The sequence below is a fragment of the Penicillium cataractarum genome (genome assembly GCF_028827025.1).
Source record: "Penicillium cataractarum strain IBT 29864 chromosome Unknown utg000001l, whole genome shotgun sequence".
Classification (NCBI taxonomy): domain Eukaryota; kingdom Fungi; phylum Ascomycota; class Eurotiomycetes; order Eurotiales; family Aspergillaceae; genus Penicillium; species Penicillium cataractarum.
This window is the reverse complement of record NW_026622737.1, coordinates 5,134,886-5,148,033: the sequence shown is the minus strand read 5'-3', so window position 1 is coordinate 5,148,033 and position 13,148 is coordinate 5,134,886. Positions and strand designations below refer to the sequence as shown.

Genomic DNA, 13,148 nt, shown 5'->3' with positions numbered 1-13,148 from the left:
CATGTTATCACGCCTGCCGTATACATCGGAGGTGGCCCGTGCGCCGAATGGGGAAAGCTGTCCATTCTCCATTGTCTGCCACTCCGACACAACTACTCCGCACCCATTGAAACCACTATAAACATTCCAAAAATGGCCGATGAGGAGGAGCGCATTAAAGCTGAGAAGCTCGCCGCCGCCAAGAAAAGGGTACGTTAACCTCGCCGGTGGCGCTATTGCAATCACTAACCACTCCCGTGTTATTGCAGGTAGCCCAGCTCCAGAAGCAAAAGAAGAAGGCCAGCAAGAAGGCCTCAACCGCTACAGATACACCCAAAGATGCCGAGACTCTTAAAGAAGTTGAAGCTACGCCAGAGCCTGCGGCTACCACGGAGACTACCCCTCCAGTAGATACCCCCACCGAGGAGAAGCCGCAAGAAACTACGCCGGCAGAGACCACGACCCCAGAACAACCAGCAGAGCCCGAGCCAGAATCGCAAGAAAGGCCATCTGAACCGTCCGAACCCGTCGAGTCCCCTGTCGAGCCCATGCCCCCCGCCCCCACCTCGCCTGATCCAGAGACCGAGTCGCAGCCTGCACGTCTGGATACCCCTCGCGCCGGGCACGGCCGCCAACCGTCCCTGTCGATCCAGTCAAAGATGCGCTCGTCGTCATTCCGAAAGACCTCTATATCCCAGGGTAGCGCCCCATCTCCATCGGCTCCCAAGACCTCACCACAACCTCTACCCCCGTTGACAGGGGACGGTGAGTCCGTTCACGAAGTGTTCCGGAAGCAGTCGACGAAGATCGAAGAATTGGAGAAGGACAATAAGAGGCTGGAGAAGGAGCTCTCAGATGCGACGACTCGCTGGCGCAAGACGGAGGATCAGTTGGAGGATTTGCGGGAGGCTAGTGTGGACGGAGCAGAGTTGAGGGAGCAATTGAAACAGGCTGAGGAGAAGGTGGCTAGTATTGAGGCTTTGGTATGGGTTACTGAGAACTTCAGGCTACGGAAGGGGTCGTACTGACTTGCTTGACAGAAAGAGGAGATTGCCTCGCTACAACGGCAAAACTCACAGCTCCAGTCCAGGTCACACCGCAATAACGCTAGTATTTCCGTGCCTGGGACGTCGGAATCGCCGCCAGCAGATCTTGTGCGCCAGTTAGAATCCAAATCCGCCACTATTGAGGCTATGGAACTGGAGATCTCCAATCTGCGCGCCCAGGTGACGTCGCAGACATCTTCGAGCAGTGCGCACGAGACCCAGGTGGCTGCCCTCGAAGAGAAGCTATCGGAGAGTCAGACCGCTCTCGAGAAGTCCCAGCGTGAGCTCAATGACACGAAACAAGCTCTTACTCGCGCCTCGGAGAAAGCCGTCAAGGAAGGCGTGGACAAGACATCTACCGAAACCCTGATCAAATCGCTGCAGCGCGAGGTCGAAGAGCTAAAGAGCGAAAAGGTCGAAGGAGAAAAGAAGATAGAAACTCTGGACAAGAAACTCGTGGCCTTGAGCAACCTGCACAAAGAATCAGAGTCCCGGCACCAGACCCGGCTGCGTGAGAGCGAAAAGGCAGAGAAAGAAACCGCAGTCCTGCGGAAGAAGCTCGCCAGCATTGAAAATGAGAACCTCCGCCTCCGCGAAGAGCGTGATCGCATGCGCAAGCGTGATGCCGGTGGCGCAGACGACGAGGCCCTCGACGAACTCGAAGACGAAGAGCGCCAACGTCTTGAGCGCCGTATTCGCGAATTGGAAGGCGAGAACTTTGATCTGCGTCGTGGTGTCTGGCAAGAGAAGCGCTCGGAGTTGGTTGGCCAGCAATATTCTGACGAGGGACTCGAGTCTGCGGGTGATGCTGCGGCCAACGCCTTTGACGATGTCGATCTCGTTGGCGGTCGACCCGATCACGCCCGCCGGAGGAGTATGGCCTTGCAGCAGCAGCACTCATCCTTCTCAGACGTATTGTCTAGTGGCTTTGCCGCGTTCACGGGTGGAAACCGTGCTCGCGCCGGTTCATCTAACCCACCGCATCCAGCTACCCGCGGTAGTCTCGAGCTCCTGTCCGAAGAAAACCTGGAAGATGAATTCGACGAGGCAGAGTTTGCGCGCGCTCAGGCTGAAGAAGAGGCACGCAAGCGAGTGGAGTGGGTGCGTGAGATCAAGCGTAAGCTCCGGGATTGGCAGGGCTGGCGTCTGGATCTGGTTGATAGCCGGGCTGGGGCTGAGGGTCCTGGTTTGGCTTTGGGGCAGATCTTTGAGGTTTGAGGCTTCGTTGTGCATTGTGCGGATTGTATCTTTCATGGAACGGGTGGGTATGAGGTATGGTTTGATGGGCGGAGGCGTATTCATGTTATATACCACGAATTTTGTTATCAATACAATTTTTTGGAGGGGTTATGGGTTGATGGCCATGTTTATGCTCTGGTAGAAGACATATGATCCCATAGATTGGTTTAATAAACCTAGAACCCTTGGAGATGGTGCTCCGTAAGCTCTCATAACAATGATATACAGCTCTCTACCAGTATACGTAGACAGTATGTCTACCCAAAAGGAAAGATGAATTCCTATACTCAGTACAATGCAATAGAAAAAAAACAATCAAATTCAAAGAAAATCCGCAGAAATATAAAACTCCCATCAATCCGAATAATGCTTCCCCGTCAAAACACCCTCACTCTGTCTCTTCCTCTTCCCCATAAACTCACCCACCCAACCGGAAATCTGATAAACCCAACCTCCCGTAACAAGCACCCCCGAAACGGTATTAATCAACCGAATCATCAATCTCAAAAACCCCGTCCGTTCCTCGCTGACCAGCAACAAGATTGGCTCAATATTATACTTGAAGAAGATACCAGGGATGAGATAGGGGGACTCAGGGATCGGGCCGGACTGGCTGGTTGCGGCGTATTGGTTTGTGAAGACTGCGTTGCGGGTTTGGCGGGCTTCGAGCGAGGAAGGGTTGAGGGTGTAGGCGTTGAAGGCGGAGCGGCCTTTTGTGTAGAGGGTTGGGACGACGGAGAGGAAGTATTGGAATTTGTGGTAGTGGGTTTCGCTTTCGGCGATTGTCTTGTCGAGCGGGTTGAGGAGGCTTGGGTAGTGTGGGCCGAAGGAGAGTTCGGTGATCATGTGGGAGAAGTTGAATGCTGGATGTATAGTTGTTAGTGACGACAGGATCAATAGATAACCAGATGGAGACGATCAGGCAAGACTCTCGAAGCAATCCGGAGCAATTGAATCCATCCAGGGGTATGATCTGATAAAAGGACCAAGGTAAGAACTCACCCTCATGCGACAAATGCTCCCCCAACTCCCGATATCCATGACCACGCGCCGTAATGTGGAAATCCCCCTGTACCTTATTCCCCTCCAAACTCCCATAAATCCGACAAGCATCCGGCTTCTCCCCCCATCGCATCCGCGGACCCTTCGCAAACTTGCGCCTCGGGTTGCGCCGCACCTCACCCATCACATGGTGCACATGCGCATCCTCCTCCTGCGCGCTCAGCCGACTAGCCTCCTCATGGCTGAGCGTCTGGTACTCGTGCGACCCGTAGTTGCGCTTCTGCATCCACAGTTTCCACGAGGTTTCTTCGCGCTGGAGCAGTTCGCCGGCGAGGATGCGGTCGCCGGCCGCGTCTTGGATGTTCACGCGGAGCGTGTCGCAGGGCATGTGCACGACTATGTCGAGGTTAAGCTGGAGCTGGTGGGAGACGCCCTTTTCCACGCTGAAGTTGTGCTGTTCTGTGCCGTGCCACCAGGTCTTGAGCTCGTGGAAGCTGAAGAGGGTGCAGATGGCGAGGATTATAACGGTCCATTGGCCGCCGCGGGTGGTGGGTGTTGTATAGGATGCTTTGGTTTTGGCTGATAGAAATTGGGTAAATTGTTAGCTCTATCTGCTAATTCCGGGATGAATTGGAGGTTATTAGAGTATAAGAACGTGTGTTGTGTTGTTGTCAAGGGGTTGTTCCTGGCTTGTTCCTTGTTCCTGCATCGGGGAAACGTGTTTGTAAACTTACGGAAAGCGTCAAAGGTCTTTAGCCCTGACAGATTACCCTTGTCCCCAAAGGCATCCTCGTCGAGGCCTTTCGCTTCATAGCCATTCATTGCGAATGTGCAGGCCCAACAGCGACATGAAGGGAAGCGAATGTCTCGCCAATGGCAGAAAGTCGGGGGAGGCTTGAGGAGTGGAGTAATAAAGTCAGATAAGGCGATGAGGCCAAGTAGCCCGATTGCCGCGATCCACCAGTTGCTGAGCGCCCCCTCGTTTACTTGATTGGATTTGCCGAACAAAGCAAGGATATTCGACATGAAGAATCATCTATGATGAGGGAATGTTTCAATTAAAAAGTATTATCACTACTGTACATAAATGGTAAAAGTGTATTTGAGAATAGCAAATGCAAGCTTAATTGCCAATCCGAATGCTCTCCACGACTTGGGTTCCACAGCATCATGAAGCGAAACTCTCGAGGAGAGATGCAAGGAGATAAAATGAAGAAAGAAAAAAGATGTACAGATAGCAGGACCGGAAAAGGAGTCCTGATGAAAAGGGGAACGGGGGGTCGTCATATAGGAAGAAAAAAGCGAACGTGAGAATGGGAGGACATGGACGCAATACCCTTTCACAAAAATAATCATATCAGGGCCCAGATGCAAATGCTATCAACGAACATAAAATGGGTATAGGATGCATGTCGTCCTGTTTTCATCTCCATGGGTTCACCGAACCAGACCAACGTAAGCTGACATGACATACCACCTGATGCATGAGAATAAAACAAGCCAAACGAAAAGAAAACCAGAGCAATTATGATTACATGAGGAAGGGGGCAAGGGGGATAGAGATCCAGGGAGGGGATCAAAATTATGAGTGGTGGAGGGGAGGCGAGGGGAAAGGAAGAAGACGGCTTATTTGCTCCTCTGTTGCTTGTTAGCATGTATCCTCATAGTGCTGGCATGGCTGGCAGCATCATCAACTCACAAGGCTGGTCGCAGCCGCCGCCGTGGCGAGGTCTGGCTTCCCACTGATACTGCGCGCCGAGGCACGAGGTAGCCCAGTCCCGGAGATCGTGGAAGTGTTTGATCCTCGCTTAGCGGGGCTGGATGGTGGCAGACCGGTGACCGTTGAGTGCCGTTTTCCACTGCTGCCCTTGACTGGGGATGTGCCCGAGACATCGCGAGTGCGAGCACTCTTCAGGGTACCACCCGGAGGCTCGGGCAGCGGCCGCGAACTGGAGGTCGAGGCTCCTCGCTTGGAAGGTGATGCGGCCGCATACATCCGAGGTCGAGTGGACAACTTGACCCCGGTGATGAACTCATGTTTCAACGCGTCATGGGGGCTCAGTCGACGAGTGGGATCCCAGCGGAGACAACGAGAGAGGAAGTCCAAGAAGGCTTCATCATCGCACTTGAGAACTTGCCGAAGATCCTTGGAGCTTGGACGGCGACGGCGACCCTTGGACGAAACAGTCAAGCGTGGTTTGCCGAGAGAATCGAAGAACAACTTCTTGCGGGTGCTCTTTTCAATCAGATGCTTTTCGGGAGGGCCAAAGACCTCCATAATGCAAGCCAGCTGTTCCTGTTCGTTCTCACCCGGGAAGATGGGATAACCGGTGAGCAATTCAGCCAGAATACAGCCCAAGCTCCACATGTCGATGGGCATGCCGTAGGACATTCCAAGGATGACTTCCGGAGAGCGGTAGAAACGACTCTGGATGTAGGTGTAGACCTTTTCATTCTCAAAGCAACTTGACCCAAAGTCAATGACTCGAATCTCCGAGTTCAACGGGTGAACAAGAAGAATGTTCTCGGGCTTCAGATCGCAGTGAATGACCTTCTTAGCGTGCAACAGAACCAGACTGCTGAGCATCTGTTTCGTGAAGCGGCGAATAAGCTTGAGCGAAAACCCGCGGAAGTCGTGCGCCTTGATGAATTCGTAAAGATTCATGCCTAGAAGCTCGGTGGAGATGCACAAATGACCACGGAAGTAGAAACTTTGGTCGAAAGCGACCACGCTGTGTCGGCGCTCGGAATCCCAATCCTTTAGCTTCTTGAGGAGATTGACTTCAATGAGAGCTTGCTGGTGGAATCGCTTCTTGTTGCGAATGATCTTGACAGCGACCAAAGCTCCAGTCTTGTGGTCGACACAGCGCACAACTTGTCCGAAACTTCCCTTGCCTAGGACATCCACAACCTCATAGCGATAGGCGAGATGATCACCAATCACAATGTTATAATCTCCACGATCGTCGTCATAGCCAAAGTTCGCGGCGCCCGAGTGCAGATCTCCCACGTGCTTCTTTGCATTCTGCGTGCCACAGAAGAAGATATCACGGTAGTCAATAATCTCACCGCGCTCAAAGATGTTCAAGTTCGCCATCTTGAGCGCCTGGGCAGGACTGACACGATCCTTTGGTCCTGCCTTGCGACGCAGTTCATCCAACTGCTTGGCTGCAGTTTCAAAGTCCTTCCGCTTCGCACCCAACCGCCTCATTTCTTCATCTGCGATAACTGTATCTGCGTCAACACTGGCATCAGCTGTGCGTGAAGTGGCGGCTGCACTGGATCGAGCATTGCTAATAATCTTGTGGACAGAGGACACGTAGTTGCTAGCGCCACGGTTGTGAGAATGATCGCTACCCGTGGACTCATTGGTCATGGTGTGCTCGAGGGGAAGGCTCCGATCGCTGCTCACACTTGGTTTCCGAGGAGCAGGCTGCTTGGTGATACTCGAAACGGAGGATTGGCGCCGAGGCTTGAGATACGAAGTCTTCGTAACAGGGCTGGTCGAGGTCACGGAAGAGAGATTATTCCATGTTGCAGAAGCCGGGAGCTTTGGTGGCGGCATGTTATCATACTTGGCACGGTCAGCTTCAGCTTCAGCTGCAAGATTTGCCTTCGAATTGCTGCGCAGGCGAGCCACATTCAGGCGATCTTTCAGAGTGGAAGCCGGCACCACAGTGGTACTCTCAGGCTCGGATGGGGTTGAGATCTGGCTAAGTCTCTCAGAGGCTGGTGCGAAAATGGCGCTCTGTGTCTGAGGTCGAGGCCCAGTGAGCTTGTAGGACTGGGATACTCTGTTGGAATAATCCCCGCTAGCCTGATGACGGAGAGCATTGAACTCGGTGCTGGACTTCGGAAGCGTATATGAGGCGTACGGCGAGATGTTGCGAGTGCCATTGGGCGTATCTGTAGGGCCAAAGGCGCCGTTACTGCTTGCCGTACGCAATCCGGCTGTGGAGACGGAGCTAAGTGCAAAGTGCGACGTGCTGCTGCGAACTTGAGTTGCTGGGCCCTTGTCATCCTCATCGCGATACCAGAAGTTTGCCTTGGACGCAGTCATGGGGGTACTGGGTGTCTTTGACATAACTTGGTTGGAAGGGGTATGGGCCTTTCTATCCTCGGCTTCTCTGTCTCTCAATGCCTCAATCTTTGTTGTCATTGGAGTACCAAGAGGAAGCAAGTTCAGAGGCGGCAGCTTCAACGGCTGCAGGCCCTTGCGACCCAGCACTGTAGAAGTCCGCGTCCGCGACTCTGGGGTTTTCGTGACACGGCCATTGGTGATGTCAGCATTGTCGCATGTAGTCACACCAACACCGCCGAGGGCATCAGAATCCGAGTCTCGCGCAATGTTGAGAAGACTGATATCAACCGGCAAGCTTGACTTTCTCGGCGCAGGAAAGACTGGCGCATCAAGCTCGCCCTTGGGGGATTCGTATGCCTTGGGAATTGCGGGGACAGGGGGCACCTCTTCCTCCGAATCCTTTGAGGTTTGCTCCGTACGCGGTTTGGGAGTCGGTAGCCGTGATGAGGAGAAATTCTGAGAAAGACGAGGTTGGAGCGAACTTGAGTTTCGAACAGAGTTGTAGCTAGTGTTCGATGACAATGATAGCCCTGAACTGTATGACTTGCGATTCGGATCAGGAGTTGTTCGGTTAGAGGAAGGGGTGACGCTTTTCCTCGGAATAAATGATGGAGATTGATTTGTGGAGATAGGTCGGGTGGGAAGAGGCTCTGTCTGCTGCGTGGGAGGGGTGTGTGGCATGGGTGGTGCAGGAGGCGCAATTGACATGCGTTTCATGCGTCGTGCGTCTGTAGGACTGATGGTGCGGGCGCCCAAGCCGGTTGCATGAGGCATGGTAGACATGCGCTTAGAGGATGAGGAAGGTGTCGTGTTCGCGACACTAGGCCCAGCGGGGTTCTTGACTGGCGTACGAACTGCATTTGTCGAAGAGGACCTTGTATGATCCGTGGTCCTAGCTGCGGTCAAGAACGCACTGCGTGGCTCGCGCGGCGACGGTTGGAAGGATTTGGCCTTTAGGCTTCGGACTGACGACGGAACTTTGGTCTCATCCTGGCCTTGGTCCGGTTGCTGGGCCCGTGGGCGAAGGAAATTATTCGTATCAATTCGCGTCGTGTCGACACTGACTTTGCGAGCGCTGAGACTAGCGCGCCTAGCAGACGCATTGGTAGGTGCGAAAGCACCTGAGCTTATAGACTTGCGCGAGCCTCGTGTACTCGCAGCGGCCGCGGCAGGGGATTGAGCAAGACTTTGGCGGCGGCTACGCGAGTTGGCGGAGGCAGCCGATAGCCCCGAATTCGTAGGAGTCTGACCGTTGAAGCGGTGGACTTCGCTCTTTCGACGAGATGCAGGGCCCCTTGCCCGCTCCGAAGCAGTGCTCTCATAGCTGTGGGTGGTCCAAGAACTGGTTGTAGACAACCCAGAATCCCTGTTTTCAGATCCCGCGGCGCCATTACCAGGCATAGGGAAATTACTGAGACTGGGTTCGGCCATGATGCTATTGTGGAAATCATCGAAACTGATCGGTGCCAAAAAATCATTTCTCTCCGCTTGGGGGGCTTGGCTGGTCTCTGGTTTCGCCAAGTTGCCCACACTTGTAGATCGAAGATTATACGGCACTGTTGAATCGTTTGTGGAATCAATTGAGGAACTCTCGGAGTGAAAGTAGGTGGCGGAGGGTTTGCTATGAAACATTGGTGGTTAGCTTTTCTGTGATCGTTGTTATCCTCCTCCCCCCCCCGTCAAGTCAACTCTAGTGCGGGCGAGATAGGGGGAGGGGTCGAAGGTTATTGAAAAGTGGCGCCTACCTCCCGCGCGAAGCATCCTGTGGGCGAGGCCCCTGAGGAGCCTTTGGACCTCTGATGGACAATCTCCTCCTACCCATTTCCCCTGAGCGCGGGCCTGCAATGCCCCTCGAGGACTGCGAATCGAAATTGGTCGTGGTATTGATGTGGAAGGTAGTGGAGGCAGCTTTTTGAAGACGTCTACGGGCAGGGGTTTCCGCTATGATGGACTCTGTTAGCTGTATAGACCTCAATGCGTCCAAGGAGGGGTGATCTCCTTACCTCCAGAGCCCGAGTCGTCGTGTCTAGATGGATTGGAACCCCGAGATTGGGTTGTCCCCGTTGGACCCCTCCCCGTGGTCTGCGCCGGTTTGGTCGGCATTGTCCAGGAATCCATTTTGGGCTGTGAAAAAGTCGAACTCGCGTCGAATTGACAGCCCACTTAAAGACAAAACCCAGGCGTGTCAGGGTCCGACGGTAAATGGCATTCAGGAGAAAGCGGGCCTCCTCGACGATCAAGAAAAAGGAAGAGCCTTAAGCACAGTCGCGCGACCCGTCAAGAGGCGGTTACCGGTCCATTTCGGGAGCAAGTTGAGAGGAATGGCCGATTAGCGGTGCCAGGAGAAGTGTTAGGTGGGCTGTTTTTTTTTGGCTTGGGCTCCAGTACTGGGGAAATAATTTCGGCGTAGCTTTCCTAGTCGTGTTGCTGGGGCAGGAGCACAAGGCGGTCGCGATGGATACTATGGGGGATCCACCACCAACAACCAACAAAGGAGAGTGTAGACGAAATGCAGGCAAAAGATGGTGAAGGGAAAAGAGAGCTTTGAGGGAAAAAAGGAGAGTGAGAGGACAAGAAGAGGAAAAGAGTAAACATGCCCGCTTCCTCGACTTTCTCAAAGTCCAAACTTCCCCTGATTGCGGACTTGTACAGGCTTACCATACCATACCAGAGTTACCAGCATTATTCCTGCCATTACAGTTCCGCCGGTGATGATCTGACAATACGCGGTACCGCCCACCCCCAGAAAAGGACCCTTGCCCGATTTAGCAGGCATCGACAGAGAAGCACATGTGCCTCGACCAGCTCGCCGATATTCTCCCCCCAGCTGCCATTCTTCCTACTTTCTTCTCTTCTGCTCTCTCTTTCACTTCTCTTACTGTCTACTTCTGGGCTATGGTGACCATTTTCCAGCATGGATGAACATATTCCGGACGCCATGGTGAACCGTGACGATCTTGCCCCCATGCTGGACATGAAGAAGCCGAGGCGCAGAAGCGGCTCTCCAGACAGTGCACATTCACGATCATCCTCGCAGTCAAAGAACTCTATCCAGGACAGATTATTCTCCAAGTACTATATTCACCTGCCTAGACCGGGCCTCGATAGGGGGGTTTATGCTCGTTTTCTGACTGTAGCGATGCCAGACTTTTACAACAAATCATCCCCGCCGACGACGATGGTGACCTCGGAGATAAGGCCTTTGTGGCATCTCCCAAGCGGCCACCCTTTAGTCTACCGACTATGTCCAACAATTTTCGCCGGTTTAATGCAAGGTGAGTTGGAACCCGAGACATTTATCCTCAGACTGCCCAACTCTGTGACAGAGAGAGAGAGCTAACCACGGGTTGTCTAGAATCGGCGTAGTGTTTCTCTTCCAGACTCGAGTTGAACGTGTGCTCAGCTGGGAAACACCAGCACATACGATATCTTTTCTATTCGTCTATTCTTTCATCTGCTTGGATCCGCACCTGGTTCTGATTCTACCCTTGGTGGTTCTACTTCTGTTTATCATGGTGCCGGCGTTTATAACCCGCCACCCTCCACCACCCTCTACATCTACGTCTAGTATCGTTCCATACTACTCATATGAAGGTCCGGCACTAGCACCAGCAAAGACGATAAAACCGGCTTCGGAGACCTCCAAGGATTTCTTCCGCAACATGCGAGATCTCCAGAACGTCATGGCAGATTTCTCAGATGCTCACGATGCAATCATCGGCGTGGTTGCTCCACTGACGAATTTTTCAAACGAAAAGCTATCCTCGACTATCTTCCTAGGGGGTACGGTGGCTACAGCGGTAATGTTCATCATGGCGCATCTCTTGCCTTTGAAGTTGATCATGCTGGCAGTTGGCAACGCTGCCGTTCTGTCTATCAACCCCAAAGTGCAACACTTTGTCAAGGGCTTAATGGAGGATGTGGGTAGCGGATTATCGGACCTGGACTCGATAGCTGGCGACGAGGACGAGGGTGGATTTGGAGCTGCGATCCCCAAGGATCCCTCCGTTGCAATGTCTGCACTGGAACAGTTGGCAGAGATCTCACTTGACACCGACCCCGAAGAGCGAGAAGTCGAGATTTTTGAGCTCCAGCACCGAACATCTGAAATGTCAGAGTCTGGATGGGAGAATTTCCTGTTCAGCCCCCAGCCGTATGACCCTTTGTCGCCCTCACGCATCGCCGGAGATCGGCCCCGCGGATGCCGGTTCTTCGATGACGTCCAGCCTCCCTCTGGCTGGAGATGGAAGAGCAAGAAATGGGAACTTGACTTGGATTGCCGAGAGTGGGTAGTCGAGCGTATGATTACTGGGGTTGGGTTCGAGCTTCCGGGGGTCACCCCGGATGGCAACGCCATCATTGATCAGGTTGGTGGCTGGGTCTGGGATCTCCCCTCTGAGCAATCCACTACGCGAGAAGAAGAGGACGACGAAGTAACTCCCATGGCATACGGTGATCTGGACGTGTCGACCCCATCATCCAAGTCAAAAGCCGCCTCGCCGCCAAAGGGCAAGCACCGGGCGAAGTTATCCGGAGACTGGGAGGAAGCAGCTCCTGCTTCCTATGGAGTAGGAGAGTGGCGACGCCGACGATGGGTGCGGATTGTGCAGCGCATGAATGCTCCACCCACTGGAGCTGTCACCGTCACATACTCGACCCTGGGCCAGAATTAAATGTACGACCGCGCAATGATACCAAGATTATAATAAGGCATATGTGTATATAGTAGACACCGATAGCTCTGATATGTGCTCAGTTTGAAGGAACTATACACTGTTCAAGTACATCTCCCTCGTGAATATCTATAGAAAGAGGTACTTTTTATCAAAAACCACCACAAAAAGATTGGGGTAAAAAAGTTCAAAAACGCCAAACTCGCCCTAACCAAATGCTGAAATGAAAGGAATTCCTCGATATCATGCCTGGCTCTTCTTCCACTTGTTGATTCTCCTCCGAATATCACCCTCAGTCTGCTGCATAGGGTTCAACTTGCGATCACGGACCATAGCCGAGAGATTATCCCCGTGCTTCTCAATCAACCGCGAGATCCACTCTCCCTCGCGCGAGCTCTGATGCCGCGGCTTCTTAGCCTTCTCTCCCTGTCCCTCCATATCGGCCTGGCGCTCCAACTGCTGAACAACCTTGGAGCTGGAAATGACCCGAGAAGAGGCGTCTTCGCTGTCTGATAGATCGTTCAGAGGGTCGTTGAGCGGGTTATCGCGTCGCCGCTTCTTGCCGGCAACCTCGATCTCCTCATAGTCGGGGATCACTCGCAGAATCTTGCCGGTCTCGGGATCGCGCTCGACCTTTGTCTCGCCCAGATCGATCTGCGCGGCGGCAACGGCGCTGCCGTTGATGTGGAGCGAGTTTGATTTCTCTTGGAGGTCGTTGCGTCCGGGGATGCGTTCTTTACCACCGGTAGGGGCGTTGAGTTTGTGCAGAAGACCGAGCTTCTTGTAGTTTTGTGTAAGGGTCAAGTCACGGTCCCTAGTGGGAAATCGATGTCAGTGCATGCGATCATAAAAGCAACTTTTTTTTTCGAGGTTGTTTCCCGCATACCAGTTTTGCGCAATGATGGCGTTGCCTAGAACATTGATCTTCTTGTTACCGCTCTTAAGGCGGTTGTTCTTGGCCTTGGCCTTGGAGAGACCAGAACGAGCCTTCTTTTTCTGTAGAATCTTGCCCATGTTTGCGACTGTTGATGTGGATGGATGTTCGGAGGAATCGTTGGAATTCAATCAGTATCAGCGTTATCGAAACTTTTTTGTGTTTGCATCTTTCCTCTGGAGTCTTGGCATGTT

The 13,148-nt window shown here is 53.1% G+C and overlaps 5 protein-coding genes across 5 annotated transcripts; 2 read left to right on the top strand and 3 right to left on the bottom strand.

The window, feature by feature from the left end:
- Positions 1 to 132: 132 nt before the first annotated feature.
- On the top strand, positions 133 to 2,243 carry N7496_001818 (uncharacterized protein; the record flags this gene model as incomplete). Its single annotated transcript, XM_056694749.1, has 3 exons — positions 133 to 189; positions 249 to 962; positions 1,020 to 2,243. The coding sequence occupies 3 exons, from the start codon at positions 133 to 135 to the stop codon at positions 2,241 to 2,243; spliced, it is 1,995 nt and encodes a 664-aa protein (XP_056561478.1).
- Positions 2,244 to 2,618: 375 nt separating this feature from the next.
- On the bottom strand, positions 2,619 to 4,088 carry N7496_001817 (endoplasmic reticulum-Golgi intermediate compartment family protein; the record flags this gene model as incomplete). Its single annotated transcript, XM_056694748.1, has 3 exons — positions 2,619 to 3,127; positions 3,267 to 3,845; positions 4,001 to 4,088. The coding sequence occupies 3 exons, from the start codon at positions 4,086 to 4,088 to the stop codon at positions 2,619 to 2,621; spliced, it is 1,176 nt and encodes a 391-aa protein (XP_056561477.1).
- Positions 4,089 to 4,956: 868 nt separating this feature from the next.
- On the bottom strand, positions 4,957 to 9,465 carry N7496_001816 (putative protein kinase; the record flags this gene model as incomplete). Its single annotated transcript, XM_056694747.1, has 3 exons — positions 4,957 to 8,968; positions 9,093 to 9,288; positions 9,351 to 9,465. 3 exons carry the CDS (start codon positions 9,463 to 9,465, stop codon positions 4,957 to 4,959), a joined length of 4,323 nt encoding a protein of 1,440 aa, XP_056561476.1.
- A 796-nt stretch (positions 9,466 to 10,261) lies between these two features.
- On the top strand, positions 10,262 to 12,020 carry N7496_001815 (PEX28-32 family peroxisomal membrane protein; the record flags this gene model as incomplete). Its single annotated transcript, XM_056694746.1, has 3 exons — positions 10,262 to 10,419; positions 10,485 to 10,622; positions 10,703 to 12,020. 3 exons carry the CDS (start codon positions 10,262 to 10,264, stop codon positions 12,018 to 12,020), a joined length of 1,614 nt encoding a protein of 537 aa, XP_056561475.1.
- Positions 12,021 to 12,263: 243 nt separating this feature from the next.
- On the bottom strand, positions 12,264 to 13,034 carry N7496_001814 (nucleolar protein 16; the record flags this gene model as incomplete). Its single annotated transcript, XM_056694745.1, has 2 exons — positions 12,264 to 12,834; positions 12,907 to 13,034. The coding sequence occupies 2 exons, from the start codon at positions 13,032 to 13,034 to the stop codon at positions 12,264 to 12,266; spliced, it is 699 nt and encodes a 232-aa protein (XP_056561474.1).
- Between the last annotated feature and the right edge of the window lie 114 nt (positions 13,035 to 13,148).